Below are 25,423 nucleotides of genomic sequence, written 5' to 3' on the forward strand. Positions count from 1 at the left end.
GCATCTTGTAATCCCATAATGGGCGACGATCTTGTAAACATGATATCAACACCTGTTCAAAAGTAAAATCTTGTGCATGCTGAGTACTTATAAGACCATCAATTGATTCTTAAACAAAATAATTATACAGACATTATTAATTGTTTTAAATTTTAAACTTATTTGAAAATATTATACTTTGAGTTAACACAGTATTTTCACATTCTTCAGTATCATTTATTCCAACTTGTTCTATTTCAGTATCAATTTTTCTAAGTATATTACATTCAAAGGAATTTGATTGGACATCTTAAAAAATGCATTTAAAAAATATTATTTATAGTTGAATTAATTCATAGTGCCATAGTCCATAATTCATAACATATTAAATAAACAGATTCAAATAATAATAACAAAATAAATACACTTTAAGTTTACAGCTAAGAATATTTATTATATTATATTATTAGGCAGGTATATGAATCTCGGCATGTAATGTTTGGTACTGTTGTATACTATACACAGTCCTGTAAAGTATTTGAGTAAAACTATTCAAATACTTTTTTAAGTATTGAATAACTTTTTAAATACTTTCAGCATGAAGTATTTTGAATGGTATTTTAAATACTTTTGTTTGTATTAAATACTTTTTGGTATTGAATACTTTGGTTTATTATTTCGAACATTTTATTTTTATTCGAATTAATTGGTTGGAAAAATATTATTGTCAACTACAATAATAGAATAATAGTTTTATTTATTATTCTGTATTTCTGTTTTCACCGAAGCCCGAAGGTTTGTGAAATTTATGAGCGATAAAAAATATGAATACATTATATTTTTAAAATGTAATAAACATTTATTTAATAAATATTAAATAAAATGATTATACACCTACTACCTATGTGTCTATATTACAATAACTAGAAACGCACTTTAAAAACCAAAAGTACCTATTTGAAAAGTATTCCAAAGTATCCTAAGTATTCTCAGTTTTTCAAAGTATTTGAGTAGTATTTGAAATACTATACAATTAAAGTATTTAAGTAGTATCTTAAATACTTAAAAAAAAATGTATTTGAGTATTTACTCAAGTACTTTTTAAAAGTATTCTTTATAGGACTGACTATACACTACCAAGTACTAATACAGTATACCATATTATGGACACTTTTTTTGTATACTTGTATTTTATAACTATTATTGATAATATATAAGTAAATACTTACTTCGTTGACATGTGTGGCTTTTAACCGAATTCGGAATGAAGTTTTTGCAAGCAACACATATTTTTCCCTTTTTAAAGCTAATAAATATTATAAAAATGTAAACATTTTGATTTTTTTAAACAAATTATAAAAATACTTTTCAATAACTACTTACAACGACAGCCATGATAAATATTTAATATAAATTATAATATCATAATACAACAAATATTTTAACTTTACTACAATAATAAATTGTACAATATTATGAACATTAATTAATAATTATTAACAAGATAAGATAATAAAAATTATAAATAAATTAACGAAAATTTTTATTAGATATTATTATTATACCAACAATAACCACACGGTGGGAAGTTGAAATAATTCATCTTTTGGTAACAAGTGGTAACGTGGAATATCATGGTATCCAAATTACGCTTATGAAATTAACTATCCAATCATATCATTGGATATCGCACGGTCTACACGTTCAACATGGAACACGGTGTTAGTGGAATACCGCCTTAAGTGAAGTTCTTTATTCGATAATATTAGTAGGAAATATAAATTACCAGCGTATAAAGTAGCAATAACAAAATTAATTTATTAGAAAAAGTAAAATAACTGATATAAAACTATAATATGTATACCCCGCCGAATAGGTAGGTAAAGTTTGTCGGTCGAATTTGACTTCAGAGGAGATGCAGCGCCGACAGCTATGGACCCTCATCGTGATGATGTGATAAGCGATCGTCAACAAAGCATACTTAACGATCTGAGAATACATTTATGTCGTGAAAATTTTATTTATTTAAATAATCATAAAGAAGTGAGAATCGATCATATCATTTTTAGTATACCAATAAGTACTAATACGACCTGAATTTATATTTAATAATACATACATTGATTGGTGATTGTTTATTTTTCCAACATAGTGGTATATGAACAATGGTCGTATACATTCAATTTTTGTGTTATTAATTATTGTAAATACGAATTTGTGATTTACATTTAGAATACAAGTGTAGGTGTACATGATATACTCCATACGGTACTGCACGACTGAAAATATTATAGCTATATTTTCATTCATACCTACGTCGCTTTTTTTTTTCCTATGTTGTTTGACGAGTAGGTATTCGTTCTTACGGGCAGGTAGAAGCGATAGCGTTGCTCTTGATCAATGACATTTTAAAGAAGTCACCTAAGGACCCATATAGACACGCAGCTAGTTACTTGGGAAATCCGAATACTGCCTACCTGGTGGCTAACTTTAAGCGGTCCGAAGATTTCCAGTATGAGGACATTATCAAAAAGGATAACGAACTATATGCGACAGCAGGCGTGGAACTGAAAATGTCTACTTGTGAGCCGGTTAAATCGGTGGTGACCATGGATGAACAGACCGAGGAGTTAGAAGGCGGTGAAACTGATATGGCGGCGGACCAATATAATTTATTGACAGGAGAGGGAGAGGCCAGCTATGTAATGAAAGAAGAGGCAGAGATGACGATTTCCCAAAAAAGTGACAGTTTGTTTGATAGTAATAATTGAATAATTTCGATTGGGCGGAGTATAAATCTAGAATTGAAAAACTGAATACCTATTTAAATGATTCAACTAAAGAAACTCCTCGCATTATTATTTTACTATATTTTATTCATATAAATAATATGTAATAATATGTATACTTGATAAATTAAAATAGTGAATAACAAATAACAATAATAATCGAAACAGATATATCAAATCCGTGTACATGCGAAACTGAATACCTCTTAGGAATTTATACCTTTATATATAAATGTGAAAATGAAATTTAGTATTTTATTGTACTTATTGTACTTATTACAACAAACAGTCCACAGACAAATAAAATGGATGATCCACAGCTGGCACACTAGCACAACTGAATTCTAATATTTTTTTTTTTTTATTGTAAAATGAGTTTGAAAATAATTTATATTGTTCGTCAGATTTTTGTGAAGCTAAAGGTATAAATAAATTGTACGATTATAATCATTATACGATATTATACTATACATTTTAATATTATCTAGACATTTTTCTACCTAGACTGTAAATAAAACCAAGTTCATTGTGTTATTATATTAGGAATATTTACTATTTAATATTTATCAAAATCATATTATGCCATATGCCATATTTTTATCATTGACTTAAGTTCATAAATGATAGGCTCATGTGATCATGGTAGGTATATACTATATTATACTATAATAATATTCGTGGCGATTCACGCCGTAAAACAATATAATAATGTGGCGATTTGCGCCTTAAATCAATATAATATAAGTTAGCACTACCGAACCTACGTACGTAATCTACATATTTTATGTAACAGATAATACAATAACACAAAAATAAAAACTAATTAAATACGAAACTGTGTTGTGTATGTTTGTGCCGGTCGATGGCAGAGGTTATTCATATTGTCGCGGTTTTTATTATAATACTATATATATAATAAATAAGACGATACAGAGAATTTGGTTTACTGTACTAGACCACATCATGTTATTGCAATAGTGCATTGCACAAAATCATCATTCACATTGGATTAAATATTATATTATTTAAATAATATATTATATGAGATGATTCATTATATTAACAATTCCAGCATAATGACAAGCTTGTCTTGGTAACGTTGATATAAATTAATTTTAATGGCATTTAAAAGTTCTAAAATTGCATTTTTTTTTTAATGTATGCAATTATTCAACGTTTTTATAGAAATCATTGTTGGAAACTGTTTTATATTTAGATATACCTAACACATTAACACGTAGTTACTTGGATACCGTATAATATATAATAAACAATGCTACAGAGATTTTAATTATTATTATATACTTAAGTGAATATTAAATATGAGAAAATGATGAACTAATATGATCATCATATTGAATATTATATCAAATAATAATTGGTTGACTATTGAATTCGTGCAGTTAATGACAACATTCGACCATTTTTACCACGATTATACCGTATAATACTATTAATACTAAAGTATGTCATATAAAATGATACAAAAAATATGGTAACTATATAAAAATTAATAAAAATGCAATAAGTAGATATTTACGTTTCGTTTATCGTATACTATAACACATTAACACGTTACATGCATTTGACGCATTGCGTCATCAAGTTATCGCAATAAAATAGTGCATTACACAAACCTATCATTGTCATTGAATACGATATTATTTTTAATTTTTAACTACAAAATAATTGTTAAATTTAAAATTTGATACATTTTGTGAAAATTTGAACAATAAATGCATATAAAAAAATTGTGCCCATGTATTTTTAATATTTTTTAACTGCTACCAGTTTGATATTTTAAAATGTAATAATTGCTTTTGAATTTGATTCAAGTAGTTTAGTTCATCAATAATATACATCTATAATTTATAAAAATATTAGACAAAAAATAATTTCATATTTAAATGATATTATTAAACAGCAGGCTTTAAAATAAAACAGTGGGAAATTGTATACATCAAAAATATATCAGGGGGAGGGGGGAATGTCCTGGGGGAAAATGTCTGCGGTTCGTATATTATATAAAATGATAAATATAGTTGCTATATAACAAGACGGGCAATTCGGAGATTTTAACGTTTTGTTTATTGTACTAGAACACGTTATAATATTATGCGTCATCAAGTTATTGCGATAAAATCACGTAGATACTTGGATACCGTACAATATAATTAATGAACGATGCTACGTTGGTGTATTTTACGTCTCGGTATGCGTCATCGTAAGTTATCACATAGTTATTATTATAATATATGAGATAATTCATTATATTGACAGTGCCACAATCTTATATTTTTAATCGTTTAAAATTGCAGCCTCATTTTTGAATCCCAAACGAGTTCACGTAGGTACCTATAGCAATATTTTTTTTTATATTTTAGTAGTAAAATAATAATTCAGCTAACGCATAACTATTACAACTACCATTATATACACGAATAACAAGCTCTATCTTGGTAAAATTGATAATATGAAATTTGATATAAATTTATTTTAATGGCATTAAAAAAATTCTAAAATTGAATTGAATTAAAATTTTTTTTTTAATGTATGCAATTATACAAAATTTTCTTTGAAATCCTTGTTGAAAAGATTCATAGTTTAGTATTTAGGTATATCACATAGATACTTGGATACCGTACAATATAATTAATAAACGATGCTACGTTGGTGTATTTCACGTCTCGGTATGCGTCATCATAAGTTATCACATAGGCAGGGCTGTATTTAGAAATTATGCATTGCAGGGCACTTATAAAACTCCTCATCACCAATTGGTGACAAGGGGGGGGGGGAGAGGACTTCCAGTGTCAAGATAAAAATTATGAATACCTATTTACAATAATAATTATAAAACATTAGGTAACCTACTTGTATTTTAAATAAATTCACTTTACTTTCACGCGTTTTTCTGATTTTTTTTAAACATGTATTACAACATGTTAAGAACGATGATGTAAAATAAATTTGAAGTAATTTTTATTTTTGAATTTATATCCTTCTGATTTTCTTTTTTTACGGAAACGCACAACGTTTCGGTTTATTGCCGTGCACCGGTGCTTTTAATGAACTTTGATTTTTTTTTTAATATCCTTCGTATTTTAAAGCGTTAAGAACAGCACATAATAATATAGGTAAACAGTCACATTGTACGGTTCATTGCTTAAAATGTTTATTATGAAAATTTTGATAATTTCAAGATTTTTAGGTGTCATAAAGTTCAATTAATTTATAAATATAATATTATAGCACCAAGTGATATTTGTATGTTATCTAACCAGTTAATTAAACAAACAATGACGCAGAAACAATTATATAGTATATACTAATAAAGTATGACAAATAGCCGGTCGCTAAGTCTATCAGTTTCGATCACCGAATTCCTAAAGTGAAAATGTACGAATTACCATGAACGTCTAACAAAAATATTACATCATAGTGTATATTATATAAAATATAATATGCCTAAATAGCTATTACCTAGGTATCGAATATTTTTTTTTAATTATTAATTTCATGATCAACAATATTTTTTAAAATACAAACTGTATAGGTATGTATTACTCTCTTTTGAAATCACACTACTAATTTATGTGTTTATATTATACGGTTTCCAAGTATCTACGTGATTTTATCGCAAAAACTTGATGATGCATATTATAACGTGTTCTAGTACAGTAAACAAAACGTTAAAATCTCCGTATTATCCGTTTTATTATATTATAGCCACCATATTTATCATTTCATATAGTATACTAATCATGGATATTCCCCCCCCCCCCCCACATCCCTGGACATTTACCCCATGATATATTTTTGATGCAGACAATTAACCACCATTTTATTTTAAAGTCTGCTGTAAATAATATTATTTAAATAGGAAATTATTTTTGTCGAATATTTTCATAAATATAATAAATTATAGATGTATATTATTGATCAACCAAACTGCTTGAATCAAATTCTAAAGCAATTATTATATTTTAAAATATCAAACCGTTACAGTTTTAACAAAAAAAAAAAATAAATAAATATATATTTTGAAATAACAAAAGCATCAGTAATCATTTATTTTTACGAAATGTTTCATTTAAGATTCTGAGCGAAGCGATAAATGTATTGATTTTACAATTATGAGTGTTTTTTTTTTGTTTTTTTTTGTGTCTTTCATCACCTTTTAGGACAGTAAAAAATCTTGGTTTTTCTTCAACAGTAACTTTTCTGATAGGAAAGTGAATCTAGTTGGTACTTTGGAGGGTCAAAAGTAAAAATTTCTTAGTAGTTTTCAAACGCGACTTGAAAAAGAAAAGAAAAATTAAGGAAAAACGGGAATTTTTACGCACAATCTGTTTTCGATTTTGGTTTTTGGTGTAACTCTAAAACAAATGACCGTAGGTACATGAAATTTTGACTGAACGTTATACTAGCATTTTCTATACACCATAATATGTTCCAAATATTTTGACTTATTTCGAGCTGTTTACAGACATTTTCAGTTTCCATTTTTTTCTATAAATATCAATGAAAATTTGACAAAATTTATCAAATTTATAATTTATTAATTATTTTGTAGTTAAAAATTTATAAAATGTTCAAATTTTATAGCTAAGGATTGAAAATTGAAAACAAGACTCCACGTAAGTAGGTAATTATATAAATTACTTTATTCACAATAATATCATCAAATATACTTGGTAATATCATAGGCTGACTGATCGTTTTCGCTCAGAATCGTTTTTTTTATACAATGATATTATATCATTGAATTCAAATTTAACACCATCCATTAAAGTGACCCACTTGTAACCTACTGTACAGCAGAGTGACATCCACTTACCCACCTTTTTTATTTTAGGATGAAAAAGTTTTAATATTATAGTAGAATCTTTTCATACTAATCATTTTATAATTTCAAAAAACGCAAAAAACATGAATAATTTCTATATTACGGTGCTTAAAGTAGGTAGCAACCCTAGCGATTGCGACGAAACCTGTGGCAGTTTAATCGTGTGACTCATTTCGGAGTTTCAGACTGTTATAAGAAGTGGAATATCCCTAAAACCACGGCCTTATATCTTATTCCATACTATTAAGAGGACGTGTCACGAAAAATTTACGCGTGCAACGACCGAGAGGATGCGCTGTTAGTAGTTTCACGATCCGCAAGCGCGCCGCGTTTAAGTCACACCTACTATTCGCAATTCGCAAACGGCCGACGGCGGCGACGAGTGCTCGTTCGAGAGCGCCGTTTATTTGTCTATGAACGTTCGTCCGGTACGATTCGTATCATTATAAAATTCATTATACGCAAATGCCGACGTAATATTTTCAATACCCTCGCGTACCTATGAACTACCTATAATCTTATAAATTAAGATACTGCTTACCTAAATTTATGTTCCAATATATAGATCGTAGAAACTGTATTATAACATAGCTTGATTTGTAGTTATTTGATTATTACTTATTTAAATTTAATACTTATAGTAAAATCTAATAAATGGTAATTAAAATAAATACAGCACAATTAAATTAGTATTAATTTTCCGTGTTTTATCTTTTACGTTCAACTCTTGATGCTATATTAAAATATGATGATAAGTCATTACAAATATATTTTAAATTAATAATATGTTGGTAGTAGGTATACCTATACGGCTATACCTAATATAGTAATTTAATAATTATAATATACTCGTAATGATAAAAAAAACACTCTAAAATCTTTAATTATCATTCTGTTATTTTTGAAGAGATCGGGTACATTCACTGCCAAAAAATAACTAATTTAAAATGTATAGTTGTACAATATAAGGTAAACAAATTGTAACATATTACATTTAGCAAAAAATTATTTATATAAGTAACTGTTTGTTTAAAATTACTATACAAACTCCTATATAAGTATTACACAATTAAATGAATTGCAGTTTATGAAATGTATAAAATCAATCAATAGATTTAGTAAGTGACCTATATTATTTATCACTATATATTTTTATTTAAAAAAATAAATTATAATCATATTACCTACATTTATATAATAAAAGGGTAACGAGCAACAATTTCTTGTTATTAAACCATGAAAAATATTAATATAAGTTCAACAAATATAATATAATTTAAAATTTTATTTTAGATTCTGATTTTAGATTTTTGCGTCTGTCATCATATTTTATTACAGTAAAAATGCTAAGATTTTCTTCAACAGTATCTTTTCTGATAGGAAAGTGAATCTAGTTAGTACATTGGGGAGTCAAAGTTCCCAGTAGTTTTCAAAAGCGCCGTGACAACAAAAGAAAAATTAAGGAAATACGAGGATTTTTACGCAAAATCTGTTTTTGAAAAAAAAAAATTTGGTTTTTGATGCAACTCTAAAACAAATATAAAATAACCGTAGTAGATGAAATTTTGATTGAATGTTATATTAGCATTTTATATACACCATGCCTTTTTTAAAATATTGTAACGAGCTGTGACTACGTATATAATAATAATAATGATATATTCAATAATAGACATAAATGCTGCAGGGAGCACGTAACCCCGGGTGGCATACATCAATAAAACTTATAGTAGTAATATCAGTAATCCCGGAAAGCCTACATCGATAGGAGTACAGGACTAATAGTAATAAGATCAACAGTACCGCGCAACACGTGATAATAGTATATGCACGCATTATCCATATTCTAGGAAAAAACGAATAATATAATAAGCGTAAAAGATCATGACTTTGTACAAAATATATACTCCTAAAATAACATAATAATGATACGAATGACGTCTAAAGGTGACCTCAGGAGTACGCAGAGATATACCGTTTTTATACTAAAATGCCATAGGAGGGAGCTATTAGGAATACCCGACGAGGTACGTCGATGGACAAGTGTCCATCAGACGAGCACCAGCAGAGAAACCACCAAGTCAATTATTAAGTCACATCTCATTTACCAAAGTTATTAGTTAATTATTTTGGACTTAGAATATTTACGTTAAATTACAAATAAATATACATAACTCATACATTCAACTTGTTATTTATTTCAAAATACTTCCATTATTGAGCTGAAGTAGTTGGTTCGTTACAATATTTTGACTTATTTTAGGCTGTTTAGGGACATTTTCAGTTTTCAATTTTTTTAGTTTTTTATTCAATATATATCAATAAAATTATATTTGTTGGATAAAAAACCTTGACAATTTAACACAAGGCTCCTAATATAATGTTTCAAAGATAGATGAAAAATATTAAAAATCCATAGGTAGTCACAATTTTGTTTATAAGCATTTAAAGTTCAAATATTGAGAAAATACGTAAAATTCACGAAAATGTGCAAACTATTTTGAGTTAGAAATTCATACAAATTTTCTTTTTAAGCCTAAGATTCGAAAATTTAATACAATATTCCTAATAAGTTTGTCTACCTTTATCAAAAAAAAATGTCAACTAGCAAATTAAATTAAATTTTTATAAGCGTTTGAAGTTCATATTTTTAGAATATTGGATATTCACTTGATTTCCCATTTAGCGGTTTTGTTATTTTATTGTTATTTAAAAACGAATGACTGTAGATACATGACAATTTTACAGAATGTTTATATTTTTATTTTCTATACACCATAAAATTTTGTAAATATTTTGACTCTTTTTGAGCTGTTTACGAACATTGTCAGTTACTTGATTCACAAAATTATCATCAAATATACTTATAGTAATATCATAGACTGACTTACTGTCTTCGCTCAGAATCGTTTTTCTTATAGAATGATATTATATCATTGAATTCAAATTTAACACAATCCATTACAGTGACCCACTTGTAACCTACTGTACAGCAGAGCGACCACTTTTTTTCTATTGATGTCAACAAATCATTATGTGTTGGATAAAAAGGCTTGAAATTTTAATACGAGGCTCCTAATATATTGATACAATGACATTTGAAAAACATTAAAAATCCATAGGTATAGTCACATTTTTTTTTATAAGCATTTCAAGTTCAAATCTTGACAAAATACGGAAAAATCACGAAAATTAGCATATTATTTTAAGTTGAGAATTCATAAAAATTTTTCTTTTTAAATCTAAGATTTGAAAATGTTAGTTGTATTTTATGTAATCATAGGTTTGTCTATCTTTATCAAGAAAAAAATGTCTTCAAGCTAATAAAATTAAATTTTTATGAGCGTTTATTTTTACAATATAGATATTCACTCGATTTCTTATGTAGTGATTTTGTTATTTTGTTGTTATTCAAAAAAGAATAACTGTAGATACATAAAAATGTAACTGAATGTTGATATTTTCATTTTCTATACACCATAAAATTTTGAAAATATTTTGTCTATTTTTGAGCTGTTCACGGAAATATAATCAGTTTTAAATTTTTTTAAATTTCTTTTTCTATAAATATTAATAACATTTTATTTGTTTGTTAAATAAGCTTGACAATTGAATAGAAGGCTCCTAGGTTATTGTTTCAAAGGCAGATGAAAAAAATTAAAAATCCAGTCACAATTTTTTTTATAAGCATTTAAGGTTCAAATATTGACAAAATACGTACAAATGACGAAAATTTGCAAATTATTTTGAGTTAGGAATTCATAAAAAATTTGTTTTTTAAATCTAAGATTTTAAAATGTATTACAAGATTTCTCATAAGTTTTTCTACCTTTATCTAAAAAAAAAAATGTCTACAAGAAAGTCAAATTAAATTTTTATGAGTAACTTCTACACGTTATGTCTAACATGGACAAAACAATTATTATACAATATTGTCATACATTTTGGGTATTTAAAACTAAAAGTAAAGAAAAATGTTCATTAAAAATAACTGGATAGTGTAAAATAGGTAAAACAATTAGCTTGCACAAAACATTATTTTACAATTTTTAATGATCAATGCTGCGTTTCTTTTATTACAACTGTTGGGTTAACACACCCGAAGACAAGAAAAGAGAAGGACCTCCAGAATAACCAGACGCAGACGAGCAGCGTACTGAATTTCCAATCAATCTCTTGCTACATTCGGCGATATCGACGCTGGCAGAAACGACTATCATACTAACCTATCATCACAGCAAGACACCTCGTACAAGCTCGTGAGCAACCCGTCTTGGCATCGCCACACACGCCATTTGTACGATTTGACGATAGAGCGAGTAACCAGCGATTTTCGGCGACATTTACACCAGTCGATAAGACGACCGGCCGGCCCGCAATCCTCGCACGGACCGTGAGCAACCCATATGGGTAACGCCACACTTATCTACCGTGCGAATCGATCCCGAGCCAATACCGGTGACCAGGGGTGACCAGACGTCGCTCCGTGAAATCCACTAGGTGCCGAGTACCATACGTTCGCGTCGTGTGGATGGTCTACGGAGACGTCCACCACCGCATCCGGCAGTATCAACCACGTACCGGGGATATGGCGGCGCTTTCGCTCACCATCCGGCCGGCACGGACTCACGACAACGGAATCCACTCATCCTCCTTCGGCCGATTTTGAGAGCTTGCCACTCTCGGGGCCGGTTCACGGTAGCAGTCGCTATAGAGAGCTAGATACTACCTTTGGTCGACCTCGTTCCCTAGTATTGTATAATCCCCTGATCTATATTGCCCTATATTGTAAATAGGACGGAGCTATAGATTAGGCCCGTCGTGATATTACGTTGAACTCGGCAACCCGCTTACCAGCCTGGCAGACGTGCTAGCGTACTCGTCATAAGCCTTGTACATAAATAATAACTACCATAAAAAGAAACAGACGAACAGATACCATAAAAATGGAGTTAATATTTCAAAACTACGAAACAGGCCTAAGAACTACTGTGCCAGCTGTTTAAAATGCCTAAAGTTGCAAGTTCATTAAATAATAAGGGGGTTGTGTACTTAAAATAATTAAACCCTTCAGAGCCTGTTCTAACGAGATGTGGTAAATACGTGGTTAGAAGCCATTCAATAATATTGGGAACCTTTTGAAAAAAATAAACAAGTATTTTCAAATCTATAAACTACTGAAACTACTACCGCTATTAATAAATCTAACAACATGTTATAAATCAAATAACAAATTTAAAAATAATGTACAACAATCAAAAGTAGGTAGATATACAATTTATTATATTATATTCTACATCTACACTATTAAAATTAACAACATTAATATTTAATAATTACAGTAATAAAGTTTGATGCATCTTTTTTGACTATTTTAACTTTTGTGTAAAAATAAAAATATTATTACCTACCTACCTATATAGAATAACCAAAATTGTCATATTTTACGTTATTATAAAAGATATTCATTTATAGTTATAAATTGCATTAATATTCATAGCAATCTAAATTATTTTAACAATACAAATAAAAGTTTGTTGATATAGTTTTAAAAAATGTAATCAAAATAAAATGAGTAGATTTAATAATGATATCACTAATCATAATGGTAAGAAATGACAGTTAGTTGCAAAAATGATACTAAATTTTATTATGCAAAATAAGTGTATATATAAAACTTCTATAGGTACCTTCTCACGAATATAATCTGGTTGTCCTGGAGATATAGTTAAAATAATAAATAGCAAAGTCTAGTACTTAATTTTCAAATATTTTAAAATGCAGATTAATATAAACACCATTGACAGTGTGAGAGTCAACTCATACGTGAAAACGCACCTCCAATTCGTGTTTTATTTTTGTTTTTAAAATGTACAAGACACGTAAACATTTTAAAGTAACGTCATCCGAGGTAGTATCATCAACGTTGTATTCAATATTTTGAATCTATCATGTTATTATAATTTGTTATTATCAGACTAATGGGATTTATTGGAGAAGAGTGGAACTGACGGACTTACCGAAATTAAAAAAAATGACGAACAAAGAGTCGAGCGAATTGTTTGGCATGTTAGACATTGCACGAATAATGTACGTACAATATTTGTGTGTGTGTGTCTGTGTGTGTGTGTGTGTTTATTTCTTAATAGTAATTTGATAATATTCTAGCACCGATAACTCGTTGTCTTTGTGTCAGGTCAATCCCAATGGAAAAATTACTATTTTTATGTCTCTATCCGATCGCCCCAACGTCGGTTGCATCGCGTCCGATGACTGGACAGAATGGTTTAATTATTTTTACGAGTACGGACTGCTTAAGTTGTATAAAATATTATAAATGTTTTTTCTTAAATATTATTGCATTCATTATATTTATGATTTTATAAAAAATTCGATTTCACGCTATTTTCAGTCTGAAAAACGTCGAGCTAAACAACACACTGTTCGTTAAGGCGCTCCTGTTCCGGTGCGCGGAGAGTTTAATTCTATTACCGGTGCTGCTCGAAACGGTTTACGTCCAGATTCCAGAGATTAAAAACATCATCCTCGTCAAACCACCTGGAACCAAAATCTGTTAGCATGCGTGTGTACACTCGGGCTGTACGTGTTATATGTTTATTAGCAGTTGTATAACTTAGTGTTTTTCCGCATGATATTTAGGCGCAGAAATGTGTTTGCCGTTTTCCACTTTGTCCGCCAAAAACGGATCCGCCGCAGATCCGGAATTCGGACGTCCCGAAATCCTGTACCACACCAGAGAGTTCAGCATTAATAAAATCAATTTGCGGATTGCCGAGTAGATATTCTATTCTATTATAATAATAATAAAAATAATGGTAGGTACTATCGTTAAGTAGGACGCACAGGGGCGTCTTCAGGTCAATTCCATGGTTAGCGTAAACAATTTTGGTCTTGAATACCCCCCCCCCTCTACCACACTCAAAGGGACGCACCTGATATTTTAAGGTGTACGCATTCGTACAACGTACTATTTTAAGGCGCGTTTGGTAAACTTTTCTGTTTTACCGAACAACCTTTTTTTCCAATTTTTTTTCGTCTTAACATACCTATGTAGTTAAGCATACTGAAAACGATGGGGAAGTTAACATTTGGCGATCAGACTTATTTTAAAGTTATAGCTAATTTAAATTTTTGGTATTTTCATATACACCCGGTGTGAGATCACTCGCTCGCTGCGTTCGTTCGGATAATTAAAATCGAAAACATCCCTGGACTTGTTATGTAAAAACACCATAGGTGGGTGTGAGAATTATTTTTGCACAATAATTTTTAAAACGTTGATTTAAAAAAAAAAAATTAATTCGTTGTAAGCGCGGTAAACTATAATCGTTGTGCGTGTACGTGAGAAACCGAAATTCGTGAACTTTTTTTTTTTTTTTTTGGGTAACCCGCGGCAACATAGGCCATTGGGTGTGGGGGAGGGCAATGTAGATTTTTAAATTGGGTAGGTTGGTACACGTGTGTGTTGTGTTTTTGGCAGAATTTCTTATGGGGCACCCGTAGGTTTCTGCCGTGCCCCGGGTGGGGGGATGGCGGCACTTGTTCTCCGGATACCGTGACTTGCCCGAAGAAAAATGCCACCTGCGTCCGAGGTATCGAACTCGGGTCGGCTGCGTCGCAGCCGACGCCATAGTCCGCTCGGCCACTCCGTCCCCCCAATCGTGAACTTTGTAAGGCATAAAAACTAATGATTTTTGGCAATTAATTTTTGTTATTAACTGGTTGTAATACACAGGTTTCTGAAATAAAATTTTAAATTCACGTAGACGCTAAACATGATTTATACCACTAAATTTAACGAATAGTTTGTTTAAAAAACCTTAACCCTAACCTTAACGAGTACCTACCGAAATAATAATAAAATATACGCTATTCGTGCGTATTTTTATTTTACTCCAAGAACTAACATAATAACAAAATACAATAACTGTTTTTGTTGTATTGTTTTGTAGGGTGGACGACTTCATTGACTTGAGGGCCTATTTGGGACACCGATTAGACTTTTTGGATGATTACTACGGTGAATATAGTTTGGCAAAAATACTAGAGTTCCCCGGCGAAGGCCGCATTAATTTAGTTCCTAATGTAAGTGAATAACATAAGTACTATAAGAAAACTCCACCTACGACACACACAAAACGGCCGGAATGTTTTACTTTTTTAAAACAATTCGTATACATTTTGAAATATACCATAATATCTTCAAATTATTGAGCTTTTTGTACCACTAATAAATGTTTTGGGGAGATACATACTTATAATGAGAATACTCCTTTTCTACTCTGAATTATTTGGTAGGTATTAAATTTAAAAAAAAATACTACCACCGATTAGGTATCGACTATATTCTAGACAAATTGAAATGTTATCAGTATTATATTGTAATTACTAATTTGTGAAAGAGTACTGTTATTAAACGTATATTATGTTCTGTGGGGGGGGGGGAATCTGATTATCTCCTATGGAAAATATGTGAATAATGAACTGTTCTTTAAACTTTAAAAAATAATTTCTTCAAAAGTTTACTAAATTAGTAGATTAAATAATTAATTCTTCAATTAAAAAACATTTTTTTCGGAGAGACTAAGCCCCTTAAAGTCGCCCCCCCCCCCCAAAAAAAAATGCGTATAAAATCAGAATTAAAACAACTAGGTTTTTGAGTTATTTAAATTTTTGCACTTAGGATCAGGTCAAGATAATGGGCTACGGGATTGCACGGGCAATGGTGAATGTTGATTAGAAAATGTTTGTATCTAATTAATATTAATCTATCAACATTATTTTTTTTTTAAATGGTTTAAGTTAAATATTAGATTCAATATAAGATCTATTTTATATTTTTATAAAACCATTTTTAAGGGCTATTATACTTAGTCTCAACATTTTAGTAACCAAGAAACTACTAGATCAATTTTTTAATTAGGTACCTATTATATTAGCTTCATGAACATTTTCAAAAAAATGATGCACTTATTAATTTACAGTAAAGAAGGGAGATTATAAATAGGTACTAAATAGGTACCTATCATGTTATACTGTTACTTATGTATACTCCTTGATTAGGTCAAAACGAATGGGTTGATCACTGTGTACACGGATTTGGATTATCCTTTGTTGGACTGTGTATTTGATTTGTACCAGTTCGCGGGATTGGTCGAGTTGAAAGACGAAAAAAACAAGTCAATCGAACCCAAGAGTATATTACGATTAGCTACAGACCTTTCCAGGATGACGGAAAAGGCAACAATTTCAAATAATCCATCCGCAATTGTCGTCCAATAGTAAATTAAAATATTATAATATTCAAGTGAATTTTACACGATTTAGTTGAAAACTGAAATAAATGGCTTTATTACCTATATTATAATAATATGACGATGTATGCAATTCATTAACGAAAAACTTACCACAACAATATAATCATTTCGAAACACGGTTTCTAGGAAAACGAAATTTTTACTGTTTCCATTTCTTGATAATTTCTTAATTTAATTAAATTAAAATTTTAAATTCCAAGCGGAGCGATGAATGTATTGATTTTAATTAGTAACTTTTTTTTGGAAATTTTATTTATTTTTGTATCTGTCATCACCGTTTGGGGCAGTAGAACTGCTTCAACTTTGAGCTTCAGTACCTTGTTTGATAGGAAAGTGAATCTGGTTGATGCTTCGAGAACTCAAAACTCCCAATAGTTTTTAAAAGCACCGGAAAAAACAACATAAAAATTAAGGAAAAACGGGAATTTTTACGCAAAATCGGGTTTTGACAAAATGGATTTTGGTTTTTGATTTAATTCTAAAACCAATGACCGTATATACAGGCAATATTCACTTGTTATTTATATTAACATTTTCTATACACTAAATAATTTTCAAAATATTTTCATTTGTTCTGAACTGTTAATGGATATTTTCAGTTTCCAATTTTTATTTCTTTTTTTCTATGAATATAAATGAAATTTAATACAAGGCTCCTGGTATATTGTTATTATAGTAGTTGAAAAATAGTAAAAATACATAGCACAAATTTATTTATAAGCATCCAAAGTTCAAATTTTGACAAAATTTAATATTTGTTTTGTAGTTAAACATTTATAACAAAATAAAATTTAAAATAAATGTATGAACTTTTATAGCTAAGGACTGAAAATTTAAACCAAGGTTCCACGTAAATAGGTTATATATAAATTACTTTATTCCTAATAATATCATCATATACTTTGTAATATCATAGACTGACTGACCGTCTTCGCCCAGAATCGTTGTCTTATATAATGATATTAGGTATATCACTGAATCCAAATTTGACACCATCCATTAAAGTGACCCACTTGTAACCTATTGTACAGAAGATTGACACCCACTGGATCACCTTTTTTTTAAATTTTAGTAATAAGTTAATGAATTTTATGAAAACATTTGTGACATTGTGATGTAATTTTGAAAGGTTTTTGTTAAATATTGTATAAAATATTAAAATCAATAACCGTGTGTTTTTGTAGTGAGTTTATATCAAATCAGTTCAAAAAACTTACCGATAAATCAATAAAACCGATAAATCAGTCTTTTCAAAGTTATATTCCACTGAAAGAAAGTGACATATATTCTGTCGATCCGCAGTTATCTCTCAAACTCTCCATCACTAGTATTTCCAAGAACGAAAACAAAATCGTGTATTTCGCAGAAATACTCAATAAAGAAAACAAAAGTAATTATTTTAAATTTTTTTCAAAAATGAAATAAGATTTAACTAGGTACTTTTCATACACTAATAGGTAAATATTATTGTATATTGAACGATGATAATGAACTATTAATTATTACAACAGTCATGTACTATATTAGTTTCCATATAATTTACAGATATAATTAAGGATTTCCTAAAGTTTCAAGATAAAGAGTCTAAAAAATCGAACGATTCGTCATACTTTCTAAGCAGCTCATATGATTCATCAGAGAACATGACCTATTTAAAAACGGATTATAAAAGAACTGCTTTTATGATCGAATTAATGTTGATCGACGGCGACGAAGAAAATAAGTACCCAGACACGAATTCTTCTAAATATATTTTCTTTTATTCATATGTATATCTGATGCCATGTTTTCAGAGCCACGTGGGACTATTTGATATCGATTTTTAGATATTTCACCGAGTTTTCTCAGTACGAATACTGCTTAATGAACTTACACACAATTGCAACTCCGCCCGAACTTAAAAAGTTTTTTTGTGTATGTGTATACCTACAGTTATACACTGTATGATTTGACTATACTATTTTCATTAATTAAATGTATGCGTTTCAGAATGCCACTTTGAAACCCAATCGATCTTATCCCATGGGATTACTTTACATACTTCATCGATCTTTTCTAACCGGGTGAGCATAGTATAATTGCACAACACACAATAATTCGTGGTGGCTGATTTAATTTTTCGGTTTGATCGATAATTTACTTTATTATTTTAGAACCTTCTCGTGTGTAATGGTTACAAAAGAACATTTGGAACTCATGGAACTTATGATTGAAAATCATCCCCTCAAACATGTCATTTCAAATAATATATCCAAATCGGTTTTTGAAGATATGAGATATAGAACATATATTTTTCTATGTAACGACCAACCAATTGGGTATTGTGTAATTCGGTGATTACCTATTTATTCCAATACCTATATTATTTTTTATTTGGGGTAAAAATTACTTATTGAAACCCATAATAAGTGTCCCCCATATAAATCAAGTAAGATTTTTCATACAAAATATAGATTTAACTTAGTGAAATTTATCCTGAAAAATGTATGTTAACACACTTACAAAAACGTTTATAATATGTATTATAGTTATTTCAGTCAAAACATTAAAAACTCAAAGCAATTGAACAAATGAACTCAACTCATGAACCACCAAAAAGCCTAGGAATATTTATTGAAATATTAATGATCTTTTTCGCTTTTAGATTAAACGATGAAATCAAATTTTTAAGCAGTTACTTTGACGTGGCTCGTTATGCGTACCCCAAACTTGCTCGTAATCATATGGCAGTTTTGCTGAATATGGATTTGCAAAGGACGTTCATGAAGAAATCTCGTAGTTTGCTTAAGTTTGTAATGGAACACAGTGACATCAATTGTTTGTTTTATAAACTTTATGCGGACCCAACCGTAATGGAAGAAGTATGTAAGACACATAATTTTACACGCTGTATACCAACGTTGAAGTTATTGTTTAAACTTTGAATTCATATATTAATATATAAATACCTACCAGAATTTAGAATTTAAGAATTTTTGTCAATTTTAGTGCGAATTGTCTTACATTACTGAAATAAAAGAACTGATACCTGTTAAACCTCGTGTTCGCATACAATACGATGGTGAAAACGTTTTTTGTGACCATGACAAGTTTGCACTATTCCACATAAATACACGATTGTGCAGTACTCAACCAATGTCAATAGACGCCAAGATTGTCGTGGTTGGAGCGTCAGTTGTAGCTTTATCTTTTTTAGAAAGTCTCCTGTTCAAGTAAATAATAATTCAATTTTTACTAATTTTAATTAAAAATATACCTTATTAATTATCCTTTAGAACAAATCACGTATAAACGATGTCGAGGTTTCACTGGAAAAGATTCGTTAGATTTCAGAATTTATTTATTTTATACGTTGTTATTATGTGATTTCGTTGTGCTACTGTTCAAGGCAAGGCAGGGGATCACAGCACATGTATTTTTTAAACGTTTTAGAACCGATATTAATTTTTAATGTCCTTACGTATGACTTCTTTATGCATACAAATATCCAGGCAGTTTAAGAAGTTGTTCTTCAATTCTAAAAAACTTTAAAATTAAGACATTATTTTTAAAATTCCGTTTTAAATTTGCATTATATTTGTATTTATTTTGGGCACATCACAATTCAAATAGAAAACGTCGATTCTTATACAAACTAGTCTAGAAACTAATGAATTCAACCGTTTTTTTGAAATTAAACTTCAGGAACTATGTTTTATTTATTACCGCATTCAGTTGTTTTTATAGTTAGGCATGCAAACATAAATATATTATATTTTTCTCGAGGCATTGACATATGCGTTCGCGTGCGAGAATTAATAGCATAACGAATTACACACACCAATGTTAATTGTTACTCATACGGGTGATTGTAAACTCTCCCGATTTTAATGACCTTAAACTCTCCCGATGGTAAACTCTCTTGGGTCTACTCCTGCACTACCTGACGGGAACAAGTTGTAATCTCTCCCGGGTCTACTTCAATAATTCTAAATTGCATTTAAAAAAAGTAAATTATTTAATAATAAAAATCAATACCTTTAGCTGCAGTGACCTATAATATTATAATACTAAACGTTTAAATTTAATTTTTATGATGGTACGAACATACAGTTTAAAAAAACTTAAAGTTTTTTTTACTTATTTTATTATGTTTATTGTAAATCTAAATTTTTTTGTAGTCATCAGTTTGAAAATTTATTAGGAAATGAATAAATATAAATATAAATTTATGAGCACCCACTAGAGGACTAGAGTAATAACCGAATCGTAGTACGATTTTAAGATTTAAGTGTAGAATGCGTATATTATTATTATAAAAAACGAGCACATTGCCAAGATGCTGTAACGTCTCCTCTTCACCTATCGCTCGCACCACTCTTTAGGTGTCGTTCTGTTTATACTAACGAGGTCTTGTAGATTGAACCCCGGTGTGTGATATTATTACTAGGGATCAGGGTTACAACATCAAATCTTATAATATATCACACATCAAATAATATGCATTAGGTATACTTATAAATTATAATTGAGGGTTGTCGATCAGGGCATGGTGTGTCGTGGGTGCCGATATCCAATGTGGGTAAAGCTGATCGTCCTCGGGTCCTCTTCAGGTCGTGGTCACCCATCGACTTCCACTATCGACCATCCTCTAGGACAGCGTTTCCCAATATGTGGTACACTTCCCCTTGGGGGTACGTAAGAAAGTATGAGGGGGTACGTGAAAAAAAAGCGTAATTGCGGAAAAATTAAAATTGGTGTATTTTAAATGATTTGTAATTTGTGAAATATTTAATAATGAGGCACAAGACACTGGATTTTATCTAATCGGGTTACGAAACGTTGTTCAATACAATGTAAATCATTTGTCTATTAAAAATCCATTAATCATTTTTATCTTACATACAGATATCTCATATACACCACTCTCTGTTAGTTTGGTATCGAAATCGATTTTAATAATTAGTCAGACGCTTGCTTTTAGTGTGTCCGTGTCACGTACAACGTACATATATATCTTCAGTGGTTTTGTAATTATATAAAATACTAGCTGACCCTGTGCACTTCGTTGCCCTTAAAAAATAATAACCCTTTAAAAACTGTGATTGTTAAAATCCTTTTGGATGTAACTCGCAGCAGTAAGTGCAATTCAGCCACCCTGGTGTGTAATCCGACTACGTCGGATCTCGAACATTGTGCGACAGCATATCAAGTAGATATTATGTATATATTCTAATATATAAAAATGTCGTGCAACAGTGTTTGTTGCTATTGAACTCCTCCGAAACGGATTAACCAAAACTAAATAATGTTCTAATTATTAATAGGTGTATAAATCTCTAATGAAATTTATCAAGTATGATAGAGAAAATCGGGATAAATATTATAATTAATAATTTGTGTTGTGTGTGAATATACGATAAATTGACATTTTGGGGTACGTAAGGTAGTGGTGAGAGGTCAAGTGGTACGTAAATGAAAAAAGGTTGAGAAACGCTGCTCTAGGACTCTTCATTCTCGACTAGTGATGGGAAAATTCCCGGGAATATATTAAGTTTTTAAACATTGATCACAGTTTTAGTTTTAAATTAAACTTATGGTTGTAAATTTGTAAATGATCTAAATGACAGCTCATTATGGATATTATGTGAGTTTAGATATTTATTCTTTAATAAAAAGTTATTAATAGTAACTATAATTAATTTTTTAATTTAAATCTGTACAATGATCACAAAATAAACGATCCAACTTTCATTTATCTATGTTAAAAAAATAAAAATAAACATACTGAAATTGAAATACTGAATAACTTAAAAATAATAATTTTTTTTGTAAAGAAATTTCCCGAGAGGTTAGGGAATTTTCCGGGAATATTCCCTGTTCTTAGGAACATTACTTGGGGAATATTTCTAATGGCTCATCACTATTCTCGACCATTAAACTATCGACTGTCGACTGTAGACTGTAGTTCGGTTATTAACACGACGCGTGTTAAACATCGCGTCAGCATTATATATATTGCATACATATTATATACACATTTCCTATAACTAACACTCAGCATATTAGCCGTGCTCAACGTAGGTAGTAATGTACGATATCGATGACGACAATCCTTGCAATGCCAAAGACCCGTGTAGAAGGCTTGCATTTCAAAAAAAATTCCGTTTTATGTTATTCAAAATTAAAACGTAATCCAAGTTTTGCATTTATCGTTTTTTAAAATAGTGTTAATACTTATTAAATTTAAAAGTAATAACTAATGCGGGTAGGTAATGGCCCAGATACGGAATATAATAAAATCAAACCTTTGATTGTTTGCATGAAATAAATATTTCTAAGAACCCAATAGACCTTTTAAATAAATAGATTTTAAAATATTTCGTTTTGCATTATTTTTTGTTCAATGATCAATTTTTCTATAAATTAGTTGCGTTATGTTTTGTTTAATGATGTTCTATAAATTACGTTTTGCGTAATGTTTCGTTTAATTATATATAATTTATTTTGTTAATCGTTATGTTTTGTTCTACGGTATTTAATTATTTTTGATTATCGGTTTCCATTTTAATTACGTTTACAAATTTCAATCGTTTTTTTTTTTTAAATATAACGTTATTATAACGTTTCAAAGTCCTGCCTTCAGGTAAACATAATGATGAAAATTGACCCGGGAAGGTTTACATATTTTGTTCAGGTAAACATTAAATTATTCCGGCAGAGTTTACCATCAGGAGAGTTTACTAGTTTTAAAATTCAGGAGAGTTTACCACCGCCCAATCACACATGGAGAAAACCCAAATGTTTATAGCATTTTATGAATTACCTACCCGGCGATTTCCATCACCGAACCAACATGACCCATTTCCGCACAAAATGCAAAACTCAATGCCACACACAAAAATAGTACAATACCGCATACATTTATTAAAACTAATAAAAAATTGAAATACAAATATAGGGTACTACATAGAATACTCAAAATACTCAAAATACTCAATTCCCCTAAAAGCAAAATACACTATTCAAATAAAAAAATAAAAAAATGTTATTAATCATAGATAATTTGTTATTTTAGCCCAGTTAATTATTACATTAGATTCGACAATATAGTACTCATATCTGACGGCGGTACTCCATATCAACTTAGCTTAACTGACCTGGAGAATCGAATGATTCCAATAACAGCACACTATGATTACGAGTACATGATTTCTATGGGTTTTAAATCATTTGTGGATGTCGTCACCGGTACAGTAACAACAATTAACAGGTCCGTAAAATGTACTTGGTAAACAAAAAAAAAACTAAAATCATAGCACTGAAATAGTAGGCATATTCTATAGAAAGGGCGATAAGTGAGATATTTCAGTTGCGGGTGACGTGTTCCCCAAGACTAAAATTGATTTCCAGCAAGAGCCACATATACTATTTTTGTCACGCCTCTGCGTTAATCGATCAGTGTCTGGCTGTGCAGAGGACACGGCTGACACTTTTTGGGTTTTCCATTTTACCTACAACTGTCATCAAAAACCTGCTAAACTTTCGGCGCAGGCATGACAAAAATGTATTACCTATGTATACTATTATAGGTACCTACCTATTAGTTTAATCAATAAATAGTTATTGTACTGCACTTAAGTGTAAAAACAATGAGTTAAATTTGATTACTTAGGTTATAATTTATATTACATATCTAATATGCTTAATAGTCGTATAAATAATATATATATACAACTCGTTTGGTTTAGAGCTGATAAATGCGTAACTGTAAATGAGGATGAACAAGTATATTACGATTATTTATTTTTATTATATGGTGAACAATTTGGTTACAGTGTTAAGGAAATTGAAATCAAATCTGATACTTCTATCAAGTAAATGATATAAAATATTTGATATAAGTTTATGATGTTTTATCAGATGTTATATTAATATTATAGGTCAAGCGGTGAAAATACCATACTAGAAAATTTATTTTTATTGAATTCTGAACATGATGTCACCCATGCTTATAAATATATCGAGTCAATAAAGAATAATGCTAAAGGTAATTTTTAAAGTACAAGAATACAAGTTAAATAAGTATGTATGAACAAATACAGTTAGCAGAATATTGCCCCGGTATAGTAGAGCAGAGAATAATATTGTTTTATTCATCTCGACACAAAATAATTCTTTAATAAAGTTTTAAACTTCTAAACAATGGTAAATAATAAGGTGTATATATTATTATATTACGTTAAAAAAAAACTATTTATATTAAAATTAGGTATAGATACCTAGGTATTGAAAATGGCGAAGATAATGTTTTAAAATCCATACATTAGACGCCATGAATTTTACCGAAAAATATCCGGCAAGGCAATAAGAAGTTGTATTACTGTCAAGCTCCCTTCTCATCACTCCTGATGAATTATCTGAAAAAATAAATAACGTTCTCGCTTCTCTTAGAACCAAACAATTTTGGAAAAATAATATTATATGGA

General features: G+C 29.7%; 2 protein-coding genes across 2 annotated transcripts; both read left to right on the top strand.

Moving 5' to 3' along the window:
* The first annotated feature begins 577 nt into the window (after positions 1–577).
* Positions 578–2,750, top strand: LOC132933992 (uncharacterized). The gene is made up of 3 exons (XM_061000275.1): positions 578–582; positions 1,866–2,022; positions 2,352–2,750. The coding sequence occupies exons 1-3, from the start codon at positions 578–580 to the stop codon at positions 2,748–2,750; spliced, it is 561 nt and encodes a 186-aa protein (XP_060856258.1).
* Positions 2,751–13,651: 10,901 nt separating this feature from the next.
* On the top strand, positions 13,652–24,995 carry LOC132934000 (cilia- and flagella-associated protein 61-like). The gene is made up of 16 exons (XM_061000288.1): positions 13,652–13,707; positions 13,786–13,938; positions 14,030–14,190; positions 14,278–14,413; positions 15,591–15,723; positions 16,702–16,919; positions 18,140–18,345; positions 18,501–18,678; positions 18,749–18,869; positions 18,945–19,018; positions 19,109–19,273; positions 19,600–19,816; positions 19,944–20,167; positions 24,013–24,207; positions 24,686–24,811; positions 24,878–24,995. Exons 1-16 carry the CDS (start codon positions 13,652–13,654, stop codon positions 24,993–24,995), a joined length of 2,481 nt encoding a protein of 826 aa, XP_060856271.1.
* The last annotated feature ends 428 nt before the right edge of the window (positions 24,996–25,423 follow it).

This window comes from Metopolophium dirhodum, chromosome 1, assembly GCF_019925205.1.
Source record: "Metopolophium dirhodum isolate CAU chromosome 1, ASM1992520v1, whole genome shotgun sequence".
Lineage (NCBI taxonomy): Eukaryota > Metazoa > Arthropoda > Insecta > Hemiptera > Aphididae > Metopolophium > Metopolophium dirhodum.

What these genes read in the sequence shown, in the direction of transcription:
- LOC132933992 (XM_061000275.1), top strand. An exon ending in ATTTAAATAATCATAAAGAA is followed by an intron (nt 2,023 to 2,351) that starts GTGAGAATCGAT and finishes TCTTACGGGCAG; the next exon opens with GTAGAAGCGATAGCGTTGCT.
- LOC132934000 (XM_061000288.1), top strand. Translation starts at nt 13,652, where the DNA reads ATGACGAACAAAGAGTCGAGCGAATTGTTTGGCATGTTAGACATTGCA. An exon ending in GAGTACGGACTGCTTAAGTT is followed by an intron (nt 13,939 to 14,029) that starts GTATAAAATATT and finishes CGCTATTTTCAG; the next exon opens with TCTGAAAAACGTCGAGCTAA. An exon ending in ACCCAACCGTAATGGAAGAA is followed by an intron (nt 19,817 to 19,943) that starts GTATGTAAGACA and finishes TGTCAATTTTAG; the next exon opens with TGCGAATTGTCTTACATTAC.